Genomic DNA, 26,171 nt, shown 5'->3' with positions numbered 1-26,171 from the left:
GTTAGCCTCCTCTGTTTTTAGGAGTCCAAAGTCGGCTTTGGAGAAGTTTTTCATGGTGGATACCTTTGCGGGGGGTGTGAGATGTGGATTTCCATGATGATTAGTTTGTGGTCGGATCTAACCAGGGAGGAATTGACTATTAGTGTAAAGCAATGGTTGCCCATGCTAGTAATAACCAGGTCAGTGATGTTGCTTCCTGTAGTGGGGGTAAGAATGAGCTGGTCCATGGAATTGGAATTGATGAAGTCCAAGTAGAGTTGGGCCTGTGCATTAGTGCATGACTAGTTTTCCCAGTTGATGGATGGGTAGTTAAAGTCACCTAGTATAAGAGTGTTGGGTTGGATCTTAATAGTTTCCAGGGTGCTTAGGAATGTGGAGTTAGAGTCTTGGGACATGTTTGGGGACTAGTCTGGAGGTGTGCATATCCTTTATGAATATGAAGACACCACTGCCTTTGTAGCTTCGGTCCATGTTCTGGGGCCAAAAGGTGTGGAATGAGTTATAGCCTGGTAGCGCAGGGGTTGTTTCTGCTGCTTTAAACCAGGTCTACGTTACAGCACAAATGTCAGTGTTCTCCATTTTGAGGACTGCTTCAAGCGAGTGCATCTTGAAATTTAGATTTCTAGCTTTAAGCAGCATGACCCTTGAATTTCATTTATTTATAGCTCTTACAGTGGTAATTTGGTCTTTGGAACACCGCTTAAAAAGGCAAGAGCCTAGGCCAGTACCGGAAATCCAGGGGTGACAAATGCAGGCCATCTCTGGTAAAGCATTGAGGTCTGTCGATCATGTAATCCCAAGCAAACAGATACTGGATCCACTTAGAATGACACCAGAAACTTAGCCAGTTGTTGAAATCAATTATTTTCTGTTTGTACTGCAGTATCATTCTAGGCGACGGTAGGCTCCTGCTCAGGGCTAGCGTCATACCTGTCTGGGCCACATAATCCGAGAACTCCACCATGTCTCTTTTCATGTAGTCCAGGGAGCTGTGTCTCAGGTCATTCATACCCACATGGACAGTGACAGAGTCATACTTGTACTTGTTGTGGAGTGACCTGAGTGTGTGTGTTATGTGTCTGATTCTGGGACCTGATAGACAGCTGGCTGTAACCTTCTCCTTATTCAGCCTAGTGTGTGGGACATCAGTGTGCCTCACCGTCGAGTCACCTAGGATTATTGAATTGGGCAAGTTGTTTTGCTTTGGGGGCTTAGGTTGAGGGGCACACTGTGTAGGTGAGCTGTGTCTCTTGTGGGTCGTGCTGTGTTGTGATGGTTGAGTGTGTTTCTGCTTTGGAGGTCTCTGCTATTTGGGTAGATTTTTGTTGAGGGCCTCGTTGAAGGTGGGTGTGTGGTTTGTGCTTTTATGTGAGGGCTGTGATGGTGTTTGTTCTGGAGGGCTGTGTGTTCCATGTGGTGTGGTGCCGGTGTTGACCTTCTCCTCTTGATTTCATCTATTCCGGTCTTGGCTGGAGAGTGCATGGCTTCCAATTTGAAGATGTGCATCTCTTACAAGTCTGAGTGTTGGGAGGTAAGAGGAGTGGGTTTTCTATGTGCATGAGGCAGTTGCTACACTGCCTTAGAATGCCGAAGTTCACCAGGTTAATAGAAGAAAGCACAGAGAACTGACCTTTGGACATGCCAGAAGGGATGGTCATCATTGCCAAGTACTGGAGCGGTTTCCTTCTAGGAAGTGGATTATAGGAGGTGGGAGGTTGGCATAATGGTTAAGGTGTTTAACTTATAGACACAAGGTGCAAGGTTTGATTCTCACATTGGGTAATTGGCTAGGCTTAAAATAGCCCACAAGCGCATTTAACCTAGTACTAACCTATGACCCTATGAACCGTATAAAGTCTAGTGCTGATAGTACTTGTGTGCTACAATAACTGCTACAAAAAGCCTGATGACGTGCTAGCCGAATAACCTAATTAAAGTGCAAGAGAGAAGAGAACTAGCAAGATCTAAGGGAAAAATCAAAGAGCAGACTTTCTGACACCGGTAATAGTTTACCCCAGCTTAGCAGCACTGTGTGGTGCGCAGACCCACTCAAACACAGGCTTTAAAATCAGAAAGTTGAAAGGGATAGAAAAACAACCCAAACGACCAGTAAACTACAATTTCAGAGCCAGAAACCATTCCTTTTGTGGTAGATAGGCTACCTAGTGCTTACCACTCCCACTGATAAGCTGAAAGGTTTCCTTCTAACACAGAGGTGTCTGGGGAATTCAATAACTTACAAAAACAGTCCTGGATACAAAAAAATCTGTATCTGGACTACTCTAGTAACAGGAAAGAAGCTTAGAACTTTTTTTTTTGCAGGAAAAAAAACAGTAAAAACAGTAATAAAAATACTTTAAATGCAGTGCAAGCTAGCACACTTGTGTGTGTAGCAGTATTAAAGCAAATACAGTTGAAATACATGCAATTAAATGAAAAAATGACAAATCAAGTGCAGAAAGCAGTATAATTAGAAATACTTTTATCTGTTTTTGCTAGTATTCTTTTGTTGTCTTCTGGGAAAAAAAAGCTGATTCTTTTTGTTTTGCTAATTTTCTAATTGATGGTTACTGTTGGTTGTTTTCCTATTGAAGAAAAGTACCTGTAAGTTTTACAAAAAAATGTGTGTTAAGGATGGACAGTAATTTCTGCTTTTGATACCCATATTTTGTGTGTTTCCTGACTTGGACTGCTATCCTTACAGGAAGACTCTGATGGTTGCCCCGGCTTTGACCACAGGGATTTAATAAAAAAAAAAAAACACACAGGGGTTTAATAAAAAAAAAAAAGTTTGGTACTTGCCATCCAGTTCATCCTTTTGGTCTCGGCATAATCTTGAAAGTGATCTAAATCGGATCTGACCTCAGCCTTGAATTTTACATCCAAGAAAAGACCTCAGTCTCATCCGTCCTCACCTTTGGATCCTAAAACTAGCAAAAGATCTAAGTCATATTCAGCCTCACCCTTGGCTCCTACATTTAAGAAAAAGCCTAATTTGGATTTGATCTCACACTTGGATCTTACATCTAGACCTAATTTTGGATCTGACCTCACCTTCGGATCCTAAATATAGAGAAAGATCTAAGCTGGATCCGACCTCGTCCTTGGATCCAAAACAAAAAAGAGTAAAGTCATGGATCCAGCCTCCTCGGATCCGACAAAAAGAAAAAACTACCAGATCCGACTATTTTCATCTGTTACAGTGCCCTTGGATCTGGGCTGTCTGACTCTGCCTGCCTCAGATCCGAAGACTGCTTTTCTTAGGATCCAAAGATTGTCCTAAGAACTCTGAATCTGAAGTAGTTAACTTCATTTGGTCATCAACCTGTGGGCTTTGGATCCAAGACGGCAGTTTCACCAGCATCAGATCCAAGCTCTTCCCCTTACTCATAATACCACTGCATCTCCTTCTTTCCCTCAGATCTCGTTTGCCATGACTTCGCCTGCATTGTGATTGCCGAGCTCCAGGTGGTAAGACAGCTTTTTGGGGGATTTGAGTGTAAGTGTGTGTTCCTAGTTCTTAGGTCCCTTCATTCTTCCCCTTCGCATTCTCCGCTGGGTTTAGTGTTTAAAAAAAAATAGTTTGTTAGTCAGGGTAGAGTGGGCTTTCTGCTTTGCCTTCCCGCCTCGTGTTTGAGTGTGTGGGTTGGATAGCCTGACACTGTTATGGCAGATCAACAAAAGTTGGTCTTCAGAAAATGCAGAGAGTGTGGCCATAAGTTATCCCCTGCGGATGACCACACTCTGAGTTTGTCTAGAGGCCGGTCATTTGTCCACTGAGTGCTCCATATGTGCTGGGTTTAACCCTAGGGCCTTAAAGGACCGTAAAGCCAAATTAATCTTGAAGCGGCTTCTCCCCTCCACGGAGGCGGCTGCCTCCTCGTCTTCTTCAGCGGCGGTCTCAGCTGTGACCGCTCCCTCCACTTCTGTTGTGTCCTCTCTTCCAGGCTGGGACTCACCCTTCCGACCACCGACCCAGGGAAAGGGAGAAGAAAAAAGAAAGAGAGGCACCAAGAGAAAGGGAGAAAGAGATCCTGGAGCGCACAGATCCGGCGGGTCCTCCTCCAAAGCTTCTTGCACCTTCCAGGCTGACATTCCCTTGACTACAGTCTCTGAGGTTTTCCCCCGAGCTGGAGGAGGTTCGGCCTTCGTCTAGGGCCTCCAGTCACCATCCTTCTGGGCTGGCCTCTGTGGCCTCTTCTAGATCAACTATGAATGAGCCTTTCTGAAGCCAACAAGGACAGACTGATGTGAAGGTTTATTCGCAGTCCGCTTCAGATGGGGTCTTGCTGGCTCCCTCTCCCTCTGGAGGGGGTAGCTCACTGCCACTATTTGCACCAATTGCTGCTTCTCTGATCAGATCTTTGGTTTCGGAGTTCTTGGATCCGAGAGGTCCCAGAGTCAGGGGGTCGGCGCCGATGGTACCACCTACCTCAATGCCGTCAGTTACCTTGAGCTTGTTGGAGCCGACTGGGTCGGATCCAAGCCTTTGGAGCCGTATCCTAGGTGTCAGATCCGAGGGGGGTAGGTCTTTCCCCTTCTGCTCTGTCTTTGTCGGGCCAAGACCTACCCTACAGAGCCTCGGCACCTTCGGGCTCAGATCCAATCCCCATGTCTGATCCGGGGAGGGCGTCCTCTCTGTCAGTTGCTCGGCAGGCTCATTCCCCATCGACATTTGGTGTAGTGTAAAGGGTTCTCGCTAATGGATAGAGGCCCCTGACTATGTCCTCTGAGTCCACCCCAACCCCCTCTATTCCGGGTGCATCTTCTGCAAGTCTGCCCATGCAGGGACAGCCCATGTTCGACATACCCCAGACTGTTCCCTATGAGGAACCCCAAGCGATTTGTGAGTCCTCTCTGCGGAGTCCCACCAAAGAGGTTCCTCAGAAACGCAAGTGCAAGAGGAGGCACTTGGACTCCCAGAGTCCCTCATGGAAGATACTGACTTAGAGGAAGGGGAAGGCTACCCAAGATCACCCCCTAAGAATGTCTCATTTGTAGACATCATGGAGATCCTGCGCCAGCGGGGGGTTGGCCTGCCCCGAAGCCTTCCCCAGATGAGTCTGTGTTTCTGGAGGCATTCAACACAGGCCCATTTACTTCTTGGGTGCCCCCCCCCCCCCGTGGACCCCCTGATTGACCTCATTACCACCAGGGCATGGAAAGAATCGGACACCATGGAGCCAATCCCAAAACGTCCAGGCAAAATCTTGAGCCCCCTGGTGGATAGACCAAGGTGGAAAAAAGGGTCCCCAGTGGAAGCCATGGTGGTAGCGGCTGCCATGAAAAAGGAACTGGCTCAGGAGAGTTCCACGGTTCATGCCCTTGACCGAATGTTTAGGACGATGGACCTGTTGTGAAAGCGGACTTATTCTTCAGCTACCTTTTGTATAAGGGCGCTGAACTATATGGCCCATATTGCCAGACTGCAGCATGACCTGATCAAAGAGTTCACTGCGTCTTCCCCGGAGTTCATGTCGCCAGAGGATAAAAGCAAATTTTCTATGTGAATGGCCACTCTGAAAGAGGTTACCAACATGTCCATGTGACGCCTTTCTCCTCCCACCAAAGGAGCAGTACGGGAGGCCGGGACTGGCGTTGGTATGAGGTGACACGCCTGTCTCAGGTTATGTAATTTCACAGACACCTTCAAGGCATCTTTTGCGAATGCTCCCTATGATGGATCTTCCTTGTTTGGGAAGATAGTCCATGGCACACTAGCCCAGAGTGAGAAGGACGGGAAGACAATGTCTGCCATTGGAATCTGCTCCTCTAACCCCCAAAGATCCTTCTCCAGGAATCAGCAGGGGCAAAAGATTTGGTTCCAGATTTCTTAGTATTCCCGGGACACTCAGGACTCCTTTTCCACTAGAGGCAGAGGGGGACAAGACTGGCACCAGCCCAGAGGCGTGGGGCAGATCTCGTTTGCTGCTTCTGCTGCGAGGTTGCTTTTACTGGCGCAGGTCATATTTTTCAATTTTATTGTCATTGTATAAAAATATTTTATATTATAGTTGGTGTTTAAGATAGTTAGTGTACTTTCAGCAGGTGTAGTTAGCTATTTGTATTTAGTCTCCTTCCCTTGAAAACTCGTTTTCCCCTCCCCCGTTTCTAGTCTTAAAGGTAGCCATTTTTAGTTAGAGGCTCATCCTTGTTTCAATTTTTTATGTAATAGTCTCTTTGTTAGAAATTGTGGTAGATTAGTAAGTCTAATTACCTTTTCTTAGATAATAGATTGTGTGTGCTGTTATTGTTGAGTGTGTGTGGTTTTACTAGTTGCCTATTTCCCTTTTCTTACCTTTTCTCTGTAAATTGATTTTTCCGTTTACAGATCTGTCTAAAGATACAAAAGTATCTGGATTCAAGAAGTGTGACTCATGCTGTCAGAAGATGTCACTGACAGATGGTCATACTTCTTGTGTCTACTGTTTGGGTGCCATACGCCTGCAGGACTCTTGTTCGGTGTGTCACTCCTTTAGTCCAAGAGTCCTGCAGGAGCATAGGAATAAGCTAATCCTTAGGGGTTTGCTCAAACCTGAAGGGTCACCGGCTAAGGTTCAGTCAGTGAAACCCTCTAAGCCAGCGAAGCCGCCGGCTCCCAGTTCGGAGCCGTTGTCGGGTGTGGCGTCTGCTTCAACTTCGGCTCCAACTGGAACCGAAGTACCTATCTCCCAGTCAACTTCGGCTCCAACTGGAACCAAAGTACCTATCTCCCAGTCAACTTCGGTTCCAACTGGAACCGAAGTACCTATCCCCCACTCGGCCCCGACTCTGGTGTCGGAACCGTCAGGGAGTCGAAAACGCTCTAGATATCCATCCCTAGAATCAATACACTCGGCTCCGGGGTCGCCTCTGTTGCAGTTGGAGCGAAGTCACCGATCCCACTCTTCTCGGTCTTCTAGACTATCTGACCATGATTTGGAGAGAGTGGTGAGCAGGCTCCTAAAATTGCAGGCCCTGGCTAAAATGTTATTCAGCCCCCCTCATCAGGGTTCGGCTCTGCCTGTCTCTGCAGTAGTTCTTCCTTTGACTCATCCCTCGAGTTCGGAGCCGGAGCTTGCTGGAGCTCGGATCGTGGAATCGTCGGTGCCGATACCTACCCTTTCGGTTCCGTCGTTGGCTCCGATCTCATCCATGGTGCCGTCCTTGGAGGGATCTGGGCGCCGGGACATCCTCGTCGGCTCCGAGGGGGCGAGTGGCATCAGACCCTTGTCCAACCCAGTTCTCCCTCTTGGAGCTTCAGCGCAGGTGAGTTCGGCTCCTACATCGGCCTCAGAGCCGTCTCTCAGTGCCGGGAAGGATCCCGGTCTCTTCGGAGCCTTCTCCGGTATCGGGAAGGGGCGCCTTCAAGGTCATGAGGAGTGTGTTGGCCTCTGAGTCAGCCCCACGATCACCCTCATTGGCTCCTCCCCCCATGGTGCCTGTGTCTGCCTCTGCCCCTCCTCCAGACCCCAAGCGTGGGGAACAAGAGCTCCAGGACACCCCATTGGGTGCATCTTCCTCTTCCGAGGCCTCCCCCGATCATTCAGAGGAGCCCCCTCAAAAGAGGAAATGCAAGAGGAAGCATGTTGACTCCCCTGAGTCTGTCACTTCAGATACTGAGTTGGAGGATTCGGAAGGGTCCCCGAGATCCCCCTTGAGGACGTCTCTTTTTTGGGCATCCTTGAGATACTTAGGCAGAGGGGGAACTGGACTACCCTTAACCCTTCTGAGGATGAGTCGGTATTCCTGGACGTGTTTGGTTCCCGACCCTCCACCTCATGGGTGTCTCCGCCTTTCGATCCACTGATGTCTGTGGTGGCTCGGAAGGCGTGGTCAGCCCCAGACACAGTGGAGCCAACCCCCCGAAGACCCACAAAATTTATTACTGCACCACAAGACAAGCAGTTTCTGACTAAGGGTGTTCCCATTGATGCCATGGTGGTAGCACTGGCCATAAAAAATGAGTTGGCTGAAACTTCTTTGTCTGTCCATCCCCCTAATAAGGAATCTAGGATGATGGACAGATATGGGAAGCGGATGTTTAAATCAGTGACCTTCTCCATGAGGTCACTGAGCTACTTGTGCCACTTTACCCACCTTCAAAGGGATCTCCTTAAAGAGCTAGGAGATACCCTTCAAGATCCATCAGCTGCGGGGGTCCAGGCTAAGGTTGCCTCCCAGCTGGCGACTCTTAATTCGGTAGTAAACTTCTCCATGCGGCTCATCTCTTACGCAGCCGATGGTGCGAGTAGGGCCGCAGGCACAAGCATGGCCTTGAGGAGGCATGCCTGGATGCAGTTATGTAACTTTGCGGAACCCTTTAGGGCATCTTTCACAAACACCCGCTTTGATGGTTCTGCTCTTTTTGGACCACAGGTGAAGGATACCCTTACCAGGTGTGAGCAGGAAGACAAGACTCTCTCTGCTGTGGGAGTCCGTTTTTCCACTCCTTCAAGACGGTATCTCAAGGGTCAGAAGAGTGGGAATATGTGGTTCCGGAAACCCCAGGGAGCCATACCTGACACACATGGAGAGTTCCCCTCCAGGGGCAAAGGGAGGGAACAACAATAGACGCCGCCCTCGGAGCAGAGGGTGTCTTCAAAATCAGGGCCAAAGAGAATCTTTCTCTGACAAGCCCTTCCAGCATCCCTGAAGTGCTGCCCGGCTGTCCACCTTTGGAGGCAGTTGGGGGAAGATTATTGCTGTACCCAAAAGCCTGGCAAAGTATAACACAAGACAAATGGGTACTGTCTATCATAACCGAAGGCTACAAAATCCCTTTCTTTCACACTCCCTACATTCCCAACAAATCCCTTCCAGATGTTCCACCCAATCTAAGGGATCAAGCAGTTCAAGAAATTTGAAAACTGCGAAGAAAAAGAGCCATCCAGCCAGTCCCGGCAGACCAGCAGGGATCCGGAATTTACTCGAGGTTTTTTTTGGTACCAAAAAAGACGGGACTGGAGACCCATTCTGGGTCTCAGCAGACTAAACAGGTCTGTTCATAGAATGAAGTTCCGGATGGTCACGCTACAGTTGATTTTACCCTTTCTGGGTCAGGACAATTGGATCTGCTCCATAGAGCTTCAGGACGCGTACTATCATATCAAAATGGACAGATGCTCCAGAAGATTCCTCCACTTCCGGCTGGGAGCCAGTCATTATCAGTTCAGAGCTCTGCCCTTTGGTCTCACCATAGCCCCCAGGGTGTTCACCAAATGTTTGGCAGTAGTTACCGCTCACCTGAGACGGCAAGGATTCCAGGTGTTTCCATATTTAGACGACTGGCTCCTTACTGCAACCACCAGGCATCACCTGCTGCAAGTCAGAGACTACACCATCCAAACTTGCTCCAAACTAGGCATCACAATAAATTTTGAAAAGTCTGCATTGTCGCCTTGTTAATCTATTACCTTTATAGGCGCAAACTTTAATACAAAGGACATGTCAGCGAGACTTCCATTAGACAGAGTGCTAGACATCTGCCGATATGTCCAGGTCTTATTGGGTTCAAAAAATTCAGGCCAGATTCGTCCTAAAGACCTTGGATCTCATGGCAATGGCTATCATACTAGTCCCCCTTGCTCGTTTTCATATGAAGATTCTTCAGTGGATGCTGTTCACCCAATGGTCTTTCCAGCAACTTCCAATGTCTCACAAAATAATGATCACACAGACATGCAAAAAACAACTTGCTTGGTGGATGGTTTCCCCATCAGTACCCCATGGCAGACCATTTGCTCTTCCTCCTCCAGTGGCTATGGTGACCACGGATGCCTCCCTGATCGGGTGGGGGGGGGGCATTTTCAGGGCAGAACAGTCCAAGGCACCTGGCAGCCTCACGAGTACCATCTGCATATCAGTGTCTTGGAGATGAGGGCTGTGCTTTTGGCGTTGCAAGCTCTTCACAACTTTCTTCCTACTGGGACCATTGCTATTCAAACCGACAATATGTCGGTAGTGTGGTACATCAACAAGCAGGGCGGAGCCAGGTCCTACCCCCTATGTCGAGAAGCACTCAGACTCTGGCAGTGGGCAATCTCTTCCCAGCGGTTTCTGATAGCAGCGCACATCCTTGGGACGTCCAGCATTATAGCGGACAGGCTGAGCAGAGCAATTCTCATGCCTCACGAGTGGTCTCTCAATCAGATGGTGGCGGACCAAATCTTACGCAAATGGGGTCAGCCTTGCTGCGACCTTTTTGCCATCCCCTTCAACAGCGAGTGCAACAATCTCTTCTCTCTTCTCCCTCTTCCTGGACACTCCCCCAGAGATGCTCTAGTTCGCAATTGGCCTCAGGGAATTATTTATGCATTCCCTCCATTCCCCCGGATTCCCAAATTGATACAGAAAGCTACCACATTGGGATGCAAGATGATCCTCATTGCCCCTTACTGGCCTCGACAAATTTGGTTCCTGTTCCTGCATCATTACCTTCTGGAGCAGCCCTGGACCCAGTTCCAGACCTCCTGATCCATCAATCGGGCGGGCTGCACCAATCCCTTCAAATCTTTCCAGCTCACTGCTTGGTTGCTCCACTTCCGACCTTAGCCAGGCTTCCGAACATCTTCCACTTGGTGTGTGAAATCACCTTATCATCGCACAAGTCTACCACTAGAAAGACTTATGCTAGTAAGTGGAAACGTTTCTCTTTCTGGGCAGAGGCTAGGAATATAGATCCCTTTTCAGCCCCTGTGCACCATATTTTGGATTTTTTAGCGGAAATTTTTCGTGCTGGATCTTCTTCTGCCACGATTAGAGTTCATTTAGCTGCAATTTCAAACTTTCATGCAGTTCTATCGGATACTAGTATTATGTCCCATAAGCTTTGTAAAGCTTTTCTCAAAGGGACTACTTTACTCAGGCCCCCAGTGAGAGATCCCCCACCTCAGTGGGATCTAAATTTGATTTTAGCTTCCCTGATACTGCCCCACTTTGAACCGGCAGCTTCTTGTTCCTTGAAGTTTCTTTCTTGGAAAACCCTTTTTCTGGTTGCAATTACTTCAGCCAGAAGAGTTTCTGAGCTTCAGGCTCTTTGTGTTCGCCCTCCTTATATAGTTTTCCACAATGACAGAGTGTCTCTCAGGACTAATCCTTCCTTCCTTCCAAAGGTTTCTTCTGACAATAATTTGAATCAGTCTGTTGATCTGCCTGTGTTTTTTTTCCAAATTATTCCAATAAGGCGGAATACAAATTGCATCAGTTGGATGTTCATAGACAGTTTACGCTTTTATTTGCATAGAACTAAGCAAATAAGAAAATCAGACCAGCTGTTCCTGTCCTATGCTGAGGGTAAACAAGGTCTACCTGTGTCGAAAGTAACCTTATCTAGGTGGTTGGCGTCTATCATTACATTTATATATCAGCTAAGGAATAAAGAGCTTCCTGCTAAACCGAAAGGTCACTCCACTAGAGCTCTAGCTACTTCAGTGGCTTTTCAGGCAAGATTGCCAATGGAAACTATTTGTGCGGCAGCTACATGGGCCAATCCTCATACTTTTATTTCACATTATAAGCTGGACGTGGCCTCCAGGAGCAGAGCTGTTTTTGGTTCCACTGTTCTGAAGAGTCTGTTCTGATGAGCCATCCAGGATTGAGGTGTTAGGGGCGCTGTCCCAACCAGCAAGAATGAAGGCGAGATATTCAGCTGTACATTTAGAAATTATGTACCTACCATAACATTCCATGTTAGTTGTCTTCTTCTCGCCTTCTTTCTTGCGTCCCACCCTCCATCCCCTATCCTAGCAGACAGAGAAGAGTTCCTTATGTTTTTCTCACTGGCTGAGTATTCTCTGGCTATTCCTTCTGACTAGTAGTCTCTCCAGTAGGATTTATGCATTCTAGGACAGGATTCCTGTATTGTTGTTATGTCTGCAGTTAGATTTACCAAACGAGATCTGGGTATCTAGTGCCAGGCATCATGGGATATAGGGGGGTCACGAGCCAGTAAGTAGCTCTCGAGCTTTTGAAGATGGCCGAGTCGGAGCCAAGGATCGGCTCCAAACCCAACCAGCAAGAAAGAAGGCGAGAAGAAGACAACTAACATGGAACGTTATGGTAGGTACATAACTTCTAATTCTTTTCTATTAGCTCAGTTGATTCTCCAAGCCGTGGGTTCAATGTCTGCTGCAGTAGTTTTGGTTTCATTAGCAAGATACCATATGAGAATTCTTCAGTGGACCCTAGCAACTGAGTGGTCTGTTCTGCACCAACCTTTGTCCACCATGATCAGAATAGCTCAGGAATGCAAAAATTACCTCTTATAGATTTACTCCAGTCAGATTTTGCAAGGTCCACCCCTTCATTCTTCCTGAACCCAAGGCTATAGTGAACACAGATGCTTCCCAAATTGGGTTGGGGAGGAGCATTTCTTCGGAAAGACCGTTCATGGTACCTTTTCCCCTGAAGTGGCCAACATGCATATTAGTTTTCCTAGAAATGAGAGCTGTCGTCCTAGCATTGCAGGCCTTCTTCCCTCCAGGACTGTTAAGTTCAGATGGACAGTATGTCAGTGATGTGGTACATCAACAAACGAGGAGGAACCAGATCGTACCCCTTGTATTGAGAAGCTCTGAGTATGTGGCAGTGGATGATCTCATCCAGTCAATTTCTCTTAGCAACTCGCATTTTGGGGAAATCCAGTGTGATAGTAGACAAGTTAAACAGGTCCATTTTATTGCCTCATGAGTGGTCTCTCAACATGACAGTTGCGGAAAAGATATTCCTTCAGTGGGGTCATCCTTGCTGTGACCTCTTTGCATCTCCCCTCAACAGCAAGTACAGCAGGTTCTTTGCTCTGATTCCCCTACCAGAGGAATCACCGAGAGAGACTCTCCTCCATGACTGGCTCCCTGGTCTCCTCTACACTTACCCCCCAACTCTTCTAATACCCAAGTTTCTCCCGGCAGCATCTCTGTTGAAGAGCACAGTCAATTCTCCTTGCCCCTTATTGGCCTTATCAGATTTGTTTTCCCTTTTTTTTGGCCTCCACCATAGATTCCTGATCCAATTCGAGACCTTCTGTCTCACCTGGCAGACATGATTCACCTGGACTTCTTATTCCTAAAGTTGATCAGATGGTTTCTCTACTTCCCTTGATAGCTAGACAACGCAGGCTTTCCTCCTCTGTGCATCACATTCTTCTTTCTTCCCATAAAACTTCCACTATGAAGATTTACAGAAGTAAATGGAAAAGATTTGTTTTTTGGGCACAACAGAAAGACGCATATTCTTTTTCAGCAGTAGTACCTAAAGTTCTTGAATTTTTAGCTACAATTTTTAATGAAGGGGCTAGTTCCTCAGCTATTGCATTACAACTAGCTGCCATTTCTAGTTTTCACTTAGAAGTAAACAGTTCCTCCTTATCTTCTTCAAAAGTTTGTAAGGCATTTATATGGGGAACCTTTCTTCTTGGGCCACCTTTTAAAGGTCCATCTCCTCCATGGGATTTGAATTTAGTTTTACAAGCTTTGACTCAATCTCAGTTTGAACCATCAGCGAAGTTGAAGTGAAGTTTTTTAACCTAGAAAATGATGTTTTTAGTAGCCATGACCTCTGCTACAAGAGTCTCAGAATTCCAAGCATTATCTTCAAAGCCTCCTTATTTGATCTTTCATAAAGAGAGGCAGAATCAGCAAGTCCAACAAACAAACTGTTTAATGGTTAGCTCTTTTGTCTGCCACTAATAAGCAAACTTCATCAGAACTTTTTGTTTTTTACAAGTTTTTCTAGTTGTGTATTTGTTTCATCTTTCATAAGGATACAATATTATTGTGAACCAACCCATCCTTCCTTCCTAAGGTGGTGCCAAAATCCAACATCTGTCAGTCAATCAGTCTTCCATTTTTCCCCCCAAATTTCACAAACAAAGGGATTACATGTTACTCTTCTTGGATGTTCATAGACAGTTGTTTCTGTTTACATAGGATGAAAGATTTTAGAAAATTAGATCAATTATTTGTCTCTTTTTCGGAATCAAAATTGGGCAAGCCAGTTACCAAAGTAACTTTAGCCAAGTGACTGATTGCATTTCCTTTGTCTACAGAAAATTGGGTTTGTCTTTGCCAAAACCTTTAAGAGCTCATTCAGCCAGGTCTCTAGCAACTTCATCAGTATTTTTATCCAGATCTTCCATGAACGGTATTTGTTCTGCTGCAGCTTGGGCTAATCCTCATACCTTTATTGCCCATTACAAATTGAATGTGATGTCTAGGGGAAGAGCAGCCTTCGGCTCAACAGTGCAAAGGAATATACTTCCTTCGAGTGCTCCTGGGATTCAGGTAGCTGAGGACTCTGTCCCATTTGTTGAGGAATGAAAGAAAATTGACATCATCAGATAAAGAAGTTATGTACTCAGTATAACATTCCATCTGCGTTGTCCATTTTCATTCTTCCTTAGCTCCCCTCCCTCCAACCCCCTTCCATTTTGTTTGTGACTTTTGGTAGAATGAGAAGGTGCTAAGGGGAACCAATGATCCTGCCTTTGAGCTCCAGGTATTGGTTTCTCATATAATGGTTGTTCCTTAGTTTCTAATAAGTTAAAAGGCCAGCAAGCAAGATTTGAGGTATGCTGGGGAACTAGGGTGTTATGGGTAAGGGAGGAGCTTGAGAGATTTCAGTATTCACGAGCTGTAAAAAGTGGTAGAGTTGGAGTCGAGGGTCAGAACCCATTTGTTGAGTAAGAATGAAAATGGACAACACAGATGAAACATTATGGTAAGTACATAATTTCTATTTTTTGGTTAAGAACGAATCCTTCTTTTATGCCTAAAGGGGTATCCAAGCTTACTTTAATGCAAACTATCTGTGTTATCTTCTTTCCTGAACCTAAAACTGAGAAAAAAGGGTTGTTTCACATCTTGGATGTCTAGAGACAGTTCTGGTACCACTTTGACAGAACAAAATCTTCTAGAACTTTTGAGAAGTTGTTCATTTCATGTCAAGCTCAGAAGAAAGGATAATCTTGTTAAGATTAGAAAAAAGGACAAGCATTGTCAAAACAGACATTTTCAAATGGTCGTCTTATGGTATTGCTGATTTGAGGTATTCCCACTGCAGCTAAACTATTACAGGCAGAGTCGAAGCACATTCATAGCAGGCTTCTTCTGTGGCTTTATAAAAGGTGTTGGATTCTAGAAGTATACCAGAAGCAACGACTTGTCCTCTACATACTTTTACAAAGCTCTATAAACTAGATTCCTTCTCCATGTCTAGGATGTCTTTGCAAGGACCATTCTCCAGGTACTCCTCGAACCTCATCTTTCCTCCTCTTAGTATTTCTAACCTGTTGTAATCTACTCTTATAGTTTAGGTATTGCAACAGTGATCAAATGAAGAACATAGTACAGTTGTGTAAGTAAACTTAATATGAAGGCAGATGTTCAAATGATCGCTGATTCAGTAGCTGCTACATCCCTCCATCTCTGTTTTTTGTTTGTGTGTTTACGCCAGGGTATAGGCATTCATTATTATTGTTTGCATAGTATTGTCCTTCTCAGGGGTTTAGCCTCCTCTCTGACATGAAAGCTTTGAACGACTTGATGCCCAAACCTGACTTAGTTAGCTGAGCTATAGCTGGTTAACATTTTATGCATGTGATCTACTGTTATGGTTAGTTTACGTACGCAACTGTATTTATTTTTTCTTCGAGGGGGTGGGGGAGAAAAACTTGTTAGGTATACTGTTGCACTTGGATGTGATACTGTAGTGAATTATTTAAGCAGAACTGTCAGACTGCCAAAAAATATACTACATGGCTGGAAATATATCAACCTTAGTTCATTTTGCGACCAAAAATTATATATAAATATATACATATACATTTTGCATGTAAAAATCAGTTTCTGTTTTCATAACCTATTGTTAACAAAGATCGCTTTCGTCCTTCTAGACTTCTTCAGGTCACAGCCATGTAGTATATTGCCTTGTATAAAATCACAGACTTAATAATTTGGTTAAATAAGATGTACCATTAAAGTACATTAGGGCTATATATTATTATGGCAGCTACTAGGTAGGGCAGGACCAGCTCGAATGTCACACTGATGGGGGAAGGGATGTGAATTTAACATGTGTACCAATAACACTTTGTTTTACAGCACAGTAAACCACTCGCATGCCTGATAAAAAGTATATATATATTTAGAAAGCTTGTGAGGAAATTATTACTCTATTTTTGTTTTACTTGGATCGCTTGTCTGTGTACTTAATAAAGGATTTTCGACTGGAAACAGACTGCCTGCCTTGCTTGGATTACTTTCGAATACTTAGTAATACTGTAGAATTATATATTTTCTGTTATTACTTTTTGACTTGACGAGTTTACGTTCGCTACTTCTACTACTATTGTCTGATCTGATTAATATACAGTGATTAACTAGAAATATATGGACTGAAAATCTTCCACACACAGAAGTTTCTTACACTGTTTTGTTTTTAGACCCACTACACTTTAGTGGGTTGTTTTGAGACTTCGGGGATACCACGGAGATTACTTGTTAAATTTACATATGGGATGCCTTTTCTTTGGATGTATGTCTTGAAGTGGTACTGCAGTATACTGATTAAATCTTTCTATACTGTACAAAATATAGAATGAAATATGTGTTTGATATTTATTATTTTGATTTCCTGTGTTTCATTTATTTGGCTTATTTTTGTTTGTTTTTAATCACAGGAGGTAAGTGTTTGGCTGGAAGTAAGGGACAGTTTTTTGAGGCGGTCCCTGCTGCTTACCAGCCATCAACCCTTATGATTTATTGGTCCATTTGTTTCTCACAGAGCAAGTACTATTCCCAGCCTATTTGCTCACTGTGAGGGGAGAGAGACACTCTTAGATGTCAGTATTCAAGCGGCCATCAGGGCTTTTTCTGTTTGTTTTTAATCCTGCCCACTAGTAGCTGGTGTGAGCACCTGCATTACTTCAGGAGCCTCCTAGTCTCTCCAAGATATTTATGTCCTGTTATAGATATGGCTTCCAAGGCTGTTGTTACTGACTTGGACACATTCACCTCCACTGTACAGCCTTTGTGACATGCAGGCCTTCACTTGATGGAAGCAGTTGGCTGATTGAGAAACCATCATTCCTTTCTCCCCAGGATGGATGGTCAGGTACAAGCCATTCAGTCCCACCATTCCCTGCCCATTTTCCCCAGTAATCGAACAACTTTTCAAATTGAGATTGAGTTGCAGCCAGGGATTCATCTCCCTCCACCGAAAAGAAGGGCAGCAGTTTGTTCTTTTGATCCAAAATTTGACTGCCAACATTATATTTCTTTATTTTCTATTTAAGCTGTTCTTTTTTTTTTTTTTTCTCTTTCAGGATTACCTGGATCCAGGGAGGTTTTGGTTATGTATGTTGACTATGGTAACACTTCTACTGTCTCTGTTAAATGCATTCGAAAAATACAGGACAATTTCTTGTGTGTTCCAGAACAGGTAATAGTTGGTCTTCAGTCTTTCAAAGAGTATATTTAAAGTATATTTACACTGAATATTTAAAAAATGTTCCTTTGTTTAGTAAGTCATAATATTATATATGGTAAAATTGTGCATTCTCTAAGCTGTTTAAAATGTTTCATACTTATTTATATTGCTAAAGCATAGAGTGGTGTAATGTTAGTTTTTGAGTGGAAATTTGTGCTGAGGCACTTTATTGATAATACTATTTGCGGACCTCAATGCTTTTTTTTAATGTGATTTGAAAGGAAGAAATTAAAGTAGTGTATGTATTATATTTATCTCTTGGTGCCCCTCTGCATTCTTTATGTTGCACTTTATAGCTGGGAAGATATTTAACAAATGTGCTTCACTGCTGTTACTGCATAAAATTATTAATTTTATCTGGTGGAGGTTTAGGCCATCGCCTTAAAACCAAAAGCCTCCTCTAAGTTAAATTCAATGATTGCTGACACTGAGCAGTACAGTGGTTAGAGCTGTCACAGTGTGAAAACTGTGACATTTTTTAAAAAAACAGTAAACTTTATTAGTTTGGGAAAATTCATTTACTGGCTAGGAGTTTACTCAGCCTGGATATCAGCAGAGAAGACATATGGAGAAAGTAAGGGATAATCAACCAGAAAAGGAGAATAAGCTGTGTCTGGCAAGAACCTTGTTAGGTGTTCAGTTTCAACTTTAGTAGTTGAGATAACTGCCAGCTATCTCAGGAATCTTATTATTTATTTATTTTATTTATTTTACATTTGTTGACCGGGCTAGTCTAACTGGACATAATATCCGTTTTCAGTAGAGGCCCGGGGAGAAAAGCTCCAGTACAGGCAATAAACAAAGATTTATCACGTAAGGCATAATATGAGTAAACAATACAAGGTAGGAAGAAAAATAAGTTTCATCACAAAACAAATACTAAAAATAGGAGATGAACTTATACTACATACTACTATATTAGGCTTATAAAACAGTAACACAAAAAGAAGTTACACAGACAGAAAAAAGGTTACTGGTAAAAGCCTAGTTCTAAGATAATGACTCTCAGACTCCTGAAAGTTTAGTGAGGAGCTAAGTAAGGGGGATAGGGGGGTAGAACTAGGTGAGTGAGGACATGATTTTAGTCGGGATTTGCACACGGACATATCCATTTTGTTTTGAGATGTTCTTTAATGTGTTTTTTGAAAGGAGAGGTAGAGTTTTGATTAGTTATTTCTTGAGGGAGTTGATTCCAGATTTTACCTATTGAGTTTGCAAGTAATGAATCCCCAGCTTTATTATATGATTTGGGTAGTGATACTAGTAGTTTATTAGCAGAACGGAGTGTGGCTAGGTTTTTATATGGTATAATCAGTTTTGTAAGGCTAGGGGTTACCTCAGGGTAGTAAAGGGTCTTATGAATGATAAGTAGTTGTTGATAGAGTAAGTGGTTATTTAGCTCTAACCAATCTAGATGTTTGAGGTTAAGACAATGGTGAGTTCTTAGGGGAGTAGCAGTAATGAATCTGGCTATGCTATTGTAGCAGATAGAGAGTTTGGTAATGTTATTTTTGGATAAGTTAGTATAGATAGGTGAGGCATAAAAGAGGGTGGAGATCAGGTGTGTTTGTGCAATGGTTTTTCTAGTTTCTGGGGTAAGAAAGGGTTTAATTCTGTAGAGTGTCCCAATTTTTTTGTTGACATTTTTAATAGTGGTGTTAATGTGTTCATCGTAATTGAGATGGTTATCAATAGTTACACCTAGCAGTCGAGTGGTCTTGTCAGGGTTTATACAGGTTGCATTATTTGAGGAGATAGTAGAGAGAGGAGTGGGAGATTTATGAGTAGGAGTAAAGAGAAGAAGTTTATTTTTTTTGGGGTTAAGGAGGAGGCAGTGTTGCAAAAACCAATTTTCAACATATTGGAAGACTGTTTGGGTGAGGGACTGGAGGGAGGGAGTATATTTTGCAGTGCAGATTAGCGTTGAGTCATCAGCATATTGAATGCAGGTGGCTTGTGGTATATTCAGATGTAGGTCATTGATAAATAAGGAAAAAAGAAGGGGACCTAGGATTGATCCTTGTGGAACACCAATATTTACTGAGAGTAAGGAAGATAGGTTGTTCTCCCAAAGGACTGCTTGTTGCCTGTTATGGAGATAGCTCCTAAACCACTGTAGAGAGTGTGGGCTAAGAGAATAAAGGTTTAGTTTGTCAAGAAGTATATTGTGGTTAACCATATCAAAGGCTTTAGAAAGATCTATGAAAAGTGCTGAGGAGAAACAATTATTGTTCCTATTTTTGTTTATGGAGTCAGAGAAGGAAAGGATGGCAGTTGTAGTACTGTGGAATGGTCTAAAACCATGTTGACAGTTAGCTAGAAGTTTGTTTTGTAGAAGGTAGCTAAGCATTTGTTTGTGAACACATCTTTCCATAATCTTGGCTAATGGGGAAAGTAAGGCACTAGGGCGAAAATTTGAGAGTTCAGTTGATGAGCCTCCTTTATGTAGGGGAATTATATGAGATATTTTCCATAAGGTGGGGATTGTTCCTTCAGTGATAGTCCTATTTATCAGTATAGATACAGGATATTTGATAGCTTTAGCAGCTATTTGTAGGTATTCAGATGGGAGTTGGTCAGCAGATGGGGTGCATGGTTTGAGTTTCTTAAGAAGCTTATAAATAAGAGATGTAGCAACGGGTTGAATTTGAAAGTCCCTAGATGAGGGGAGAGAGGTATTTGGTAAGGCTGCAGATGGTATAGGTAATGAGTTAGCTAGGGATTGAATGGCTTCTGTAAAATACTTGTTAAAGGCATCAGGGATCTGTGTAGCATTGTTGGGGTGAAAGCCTGTAGGGGTAGGAGTAGGTGAATGTCCTGGTTTAAGAAGTTTATTAATGCTTGCCCAGAATTTTTGAGGGGTGTTTTGACTACCTTGTTGAAGGTGAAGATAATATTCCTTTTTGTCTCTAACAGTATCTTTTTTGGTGGCATTTCTTAATTGTTTGAAGAGGAGATGATCAGATGGACATCTACTAGCTCTCCATTTGGCCCAGTTTTTATTTCTAAGGAACATTCTTTCTTTTGTTTGCTTTGATAGCCATGGAGCAGATTTGGTTCTCATTCTAGTAGTGTGAAAAAGGGCATGATGATCAAGGATTTGAAGAAAGTATGTACTAAAGTAGGTCACTGCTTTATTAAGTTCAAGGTGAGTTAGTGGTGACCAGTCACATGTTTGCAATTCTGTAAGGAAGTTATCAGGGTTAAAGAACTTTTTTGAGCGGGATGTTCTTAGTTTATGAGTATGTGGAATATTCACTTTTTGTCTTATGACATATGTAAGCATATGGTCACTGATACAGTCAGGAAGGGTTCCTGGGGTGTAACTGCTGGGGTGGTTATTAATGAGGATCCAGTCAAGAGTTGTTTCTTTTCTATTTTGTTTATGGATTCTAGTAGGAGTTGTTATTAATTGTGAGAACCCATAGAGATTAATATGGTTAGTTGGGTTTTGGTTTGAACAGGTTATCCAGTCAATGTTAAAGTCACCAAGTATTATGGTTTCTTGGGGTTGTTGTTTGGAAGTTGAACTAAGTAAGTTTTCTAGAGTCTGAGTATTATTACCAGGGGGAAGATACATACAAATTAGATAGATTGATTTGTTATTGTTGATCTGGAGTTTGGTAGATAATGATTCAGCTTTGGGATCTATTAGTGAAAGTTCATTATGGAGGGTAAGTTGGAGATTAGAATTGTAGAAGATGGCTATACCACCACCTTTCCTAGTTTTGCGGTCATATCTGAGAATGTTGTAGCCAGGAGGGGTTATTTCCTGGTCCTGAGTAGAGGGTTTTAACCATGTTTCTGTAAGACATAAAATGTCAAATGAATGCAAGTTTAATAGTGCATGGAGATGATGAACTTTGTTATTAATGCTTCTAATATTAAGGTGAGCTATTAGAAGAGAGTTAGATGTTTTAATACAAGGTGGAGGTATAGATAGAGGATGTCTATTTGTGTTTGGATTAGTCTTAGTGGAGGGACCAGGGTTTGGATGTATATCTCCATGTAGGAGGAGGTAATGATTGTAATAGAATAGGAATTTAAGGAATTTAAGTAAGTTGTTACAATATTTTCTGTTAAGGTAGAATGACATGTGTGTTGTTCTGTGATATTTTGGTAGAAGATAATTAGTGGAACAGGTTATGTTACTGTGATTAAGGGTAGTGAGAAAAGAGGATGGTAGTGTTTGCTGGAGATGATGATTTTGTTCCTTTAAAGAGTTGTTTTCAAAGAAGGTGATATAGTAGGATATAGAAAGAGAGGCTAGAATAATGGTAAAGAGAAGGATGTATAAGAGAAAGGGTTTAAGTGTAGGAGACATTGTATTGAGTAAGTGTTAGGATAATATAGTTTGTGAGAATTGGTTTGAGCAAGAGATGGTGGTTATATGATAACTAGTGGTGTAGGGTTTTATGAGAAAGAAAAAGTAAAAACAAGAACTGGATAGAGGTTGTTAATAATAGGTAGATGCTGGAAGAAATTAGCAGGTGCAAGGTGTGGCTAGGCCAGGTAAGGGATGAAGAATAGGAGAGAATGAATGAAAGAGGTGAAATAAATAGGTGTACAAGGAAACTAGAAGGTAGTTTGGAGGTGGATGGTAGAGATGGGAGTAGCAAGAGGAGGAGGAGAAAAGAGAGAGAGATAATAGCTAAGGGGAGAGGTCAACTGATTAGAAGGATGGAGATAGGGCTGGGGAAGTGGGGGGAGTGTCTAGAGAGCTATAAGGTAAGGACCCCTAGGGGTGGGTGGGATTTGGGGGTAGGGAGGGGAGCGGAGCGGGGCAGACACAAAAATCAGGTGCAATTTAAGGGCAGGAGGCTGGCTAAAGGAGGGTAGCTAAGGGTAAAAGTGGAGGAAAGGAGAAGAAAAAATAAAATACAAAGGTAAGTGAGGCTGAAAAGAAAAACAGTATGGGGATAGGCTCAAGGGAAGCCTAGAAAAGGTAGAGGTGGTGAAGGTGCAGCCAAGAGACAGGTTGATAAGACTAAGGGACTGAAGACTGTAGTCAGGGCTCAGAAAGGAAAGAAAAACAACAAGGAAAAAGAAAGAGAAGAGTCAGTCTAAGGGATAGAGTAGTAAATAAAACAGGGGGGGTGGGGGGGTTTGCTGCTGGCAGTGACTGGCAGTAGTCTAGTTAAAGTTACAAGAGTAGAGGATAAGTAATAAAATAGGTAATACTCTTGATAAAATCAGAAACAAACACTGTAACATACACTAATGATTACTGTGGATTTGTCCAGGGTGGTTTAGATAACCCAGGGGGGAACCCAAAGCAGGATTTGGCAGGTGGATATAGCAGTTCTTAGGAGTCCAGAATGAGCACTTCCAGGAGTTAAGAGAGTGGAGAAAAAGTATCTTATACCAGCTAGTAGAGAAACGATAAGAAAAAAGACAAAAATGAGCAGCATATAATAATATGGAGCTATGCCATGCAAATCATTTTGTACATGGAGTAACAATTATATACACCTACTAGGCAATAAAAACAAAGGTACAAATATTTGTCAGCTTAGTGTCAAGAGTAAAATTACAACTTCTTTTGTCTGCATGAACACATCAGGATCAGGTTTTACAAAACACAACAGTGAAAGCAGAGGGCAGAAACACAGAGCAGAAACAATAGCTTAATCCAAATGCAATAATATGGTACACCGTGCAAAAACTTGCCAGAGGAAGTCTAACAGTGATAAGGCGGGAAAATAATAAGTAATTCCTACAGCTTCAACGCTTTCTTAAATAGAACCTTCAGTAAGCAACTGAGCATGACACAGTTCAAGCCAAAAGCCAAATGCGACATAGCCAACACAAGAAGAACGGAAATAGTAGAAGCTAATGTCTATAAATTACCGTTTTAGTTTAACCACTATCCAACAGTACACCAGCAATATACAACAGAGCCTTCCCTATGTAAGCTAGACATAGATGCTACAAGGCCAACACTTTACAATAAAAGGAATAGCATAATGTACCTAAACTATAGATTAATAGGAGAACATAAAGGTAGAGAGTGCTATAACACACCCATAAATCCACTACAAGTCTGCATTGCCCGTCCCGGGGAGAAGTAAGTAAAAACGATTGGTATCAGCAGTAAGACACAATTAATGCATAGAGAAAAAGCTATCTAGTTTATAGAGCTTTGTAAAAGTATGTAGAGGAGGATAAATGCACTCAAAAATGTTTAAAGTAAATGATACACTGGAGGAATATTTAAAGCCAAATGGTGAGAAAAATAGATGAATTTTTAAGAAAATATTCTGAAGAGCTGATAGAACTGCATAATTTGGAGTTAAACTAAAGGAAAGACTAGTTGAGCAGGAGCCTCTTAAAAAACTTCTTCCAAAATACTAGTTTAGAGGACAGAGAGGCAGAGGAAACTTAAGAATGTTTGCCATACCAGAGAAACTGGAAGGGCTAGATTGCATTCATTTTAAGAAAGTACAATTGAGCAGCTGGAATTGTTCCTCAGCAGGATATGAAAGTACAAGTAAACAACTGGAAAAGTATTCATTAGCAGGATTTGTTAACCGAGAGGGCACATCATGCGTATGCTCCATATCTGAACAAGAGAGAGCAACCAAGACCTATATCAGTAAAGATACAACCAGAAAGAGCTACTTCTGACACAACTGTGGCAGAAATGAAACATATTAAAAAAATGGAGGCATCTGAGTATGGAAAATATTATTCTCTGTACACCAGACAGAAGAGAATCAAGTTAATCCTAACAGTCGGGGAATATCAAGAGGCAAGTGTAAGATTGCTGTATTCATATGTCCTTAGACTGTTTTTCTTGGGGATCAGACATTTTTTAATGCAGAATAGGCTAAGGAGGAGATAATAAAAAAGTTCAACCTACAACGAGTGAGCCAGTAGACTGAAAAATAACTGTGCTTCTAAATCTTCTGATAAGAAAGTCTGTAAAGAAGCATTGTCATTGCAACCTTTTCTGTTGTTCCAAAGGAAAATTCTTGACTGACAGAAAAGATCACAAGAGCTGAGTGGAAGAATCAGGAGTTCCTTGTCTTGAGCCATAGACCAGTGTTAGGAGGTCAAAATGACAAGGAAAAAAGCCAACAGCAGCATAAAATTTGTTAATAAATGTGAAAGATTGTGATGCATCAGTCCCCTTAGATGTAGCTTGGATATGTGAATGGAGATTTTGAAAGAAGTAGCTGAAAAAGACTGGTAGTCTGAGTGTGTTTAACTGATGTGAGAACTCTGAAGCGTAAACCAAGTATGTCATTAATGTTTACAAAGGCAGTAAAGGGACTGAAGAAGGTAAATGCAAGTGAAATAGTTTATATTCTTAATATTTCTGTAAAATATTTCATGATGTAAAGGGCATGTTATAGTGTAAATGAGTTCAGTGTAGTATGCAGTTAGAGGCATTTTAAATGCTTGGTAGGTGATGTTTTATTATTGAGTACCGTTTGTGCTAGTGATAGTAAAATAAGAGAACACTTTTTCTTAATTCTAAATGTATCCAGGCTTTATACAAGTTAAGAAAGCTTGAAAGGAAGTGCATTAGTAGAATGTGATCTTGGGCTGTTGGGGGTGGGGTTGTACTTGATCATAAGTAATACTAAAAGAAAATCCCCATTGTTCTTATAGAAGTAGATGTCTAGATGAATGTGCTTAATTTAAGCTGTAGTTGATTTTTTAAGCAGATATGCTTAAAAAATGAAAATAATAAAAGGTATGAAAATAGTTTTTCCTTGCATTTCCACAGCTATTAGTTGTTTATTATATTATCATTTACTTTTAAACTGGTGCAGGCAGTTAAACATGAAAGTCTGACCACTGTATTTTGTGTAAAATCCAGAAGGATTTTTTTCTTGCATTTGCAAAGTTAGAAGCCGTTTCTGTCATTAGCAAATACTTTTTAGTTAAATATAACCTGCAGGTGCAAGTAATTGATCATTAAAGGTGCAAACAGCTTGTTTTCCATGACATGCAATATAATTAACTTTTAAAGGCAGATCAGTAAACTGTTCAATGAAAATAAATGAAATTTGAAACTGTGAGACGTGAGGAGTTCATCATGTAGTTGCCTCTCAACAGTCTTAGTACTTAAGATGCATTAAATATAACAGTAGGTGATTTAGTTTACTTATTTAAGGGTGACATCTGTTTTTTCTAGTGGCTGGAAGTTAATGTTAACTGAAAGCAAGCAAGTTGATTTTTATATGTGGGGGAATAGAGATGAGATAAATACAGCTAGGTGTGTGTGTAAGTGGGAACAAAGGCTGTAAAATTAGTTTTAGCATAATTAACCCTATGTTTTAAATAAGTAATGCTTATGGATGCGGTCATCGATTTAGGGGCCAACTTCTCCTATTTGGAGGTTTAAACTTTTCTTTTGGAAAGTATATATTGTTTCTTGTGTTTTTTGTCAGTTAAAAGCGGTTGGGAGGTTATAAATGAATGTATATCTTTTTTTTCTTAACTATTTGTACTGAACTAAAAGAGTCTGGGAAAATGTGACTGGATTCAAGTAGAGATGAGAAGAAGCAACCACATACATGATCAGACTGACTGTGTGCATGTGAGCTGCAAATTGGAAACATATATTCAAAAGAATGGTCGTGCAACTTGTGCGTGTAATAGCTTTGTATCAAGTGCCTGCTTTGTCAGTATTAGCATGGAATGTAAAGAGCCTTAGAGGAAGTGACCAAAAGAGTATTGAATTATATTAATAA

At 42.3% G+C, this 26,171-nt stretch overlaps 1 protein-coding gene across 2 annotated transcripts in view; it reads left to right on the top strand.

The window, feature by feature from the left end:
• The window catches only part of RNF17 (ring finger protein 17), a 3,936,714-nt gene that overhangs the window by 1,292,928 nt on the left and 2,617,615 nt on the right, over nucleotides 1-26,171 (top strand). For both annotated transcript variants that reach the window (XM_044073290.1, XM_044073289.1), the window contains one exon: nucleotides 17,303-17,418. In XM_044073290.1, coding sequence (XP_043929225.1) covers nucleotides 17,303-17,418 — 116 coding nt within the window. The remainder of the gene's footprint in view (nucleotides 1-17,302; nucleotides 17,419-26,171) is intronic.

This window comes from Protopterus annectens, chromosome 5.part1, assembly GCF_019279795.1.
Source record: "Protopterus annectens isolate FY-2018-M chromosome 5.part1, PAN1.0, whole genome shotgun sequence".
Taxonomy (NCBI): domain Eukaryota; kingdom Metazoa; phylum Chordata; order Ceratodontiformes; family Protopteridae; genus Protopterus; species Protopterus annectens.
The sequence above is the reverse complement of the archived record's forward strand: the minus strand, read 5'-3'. Positions and strand labels throughout refer to the sequence as shown.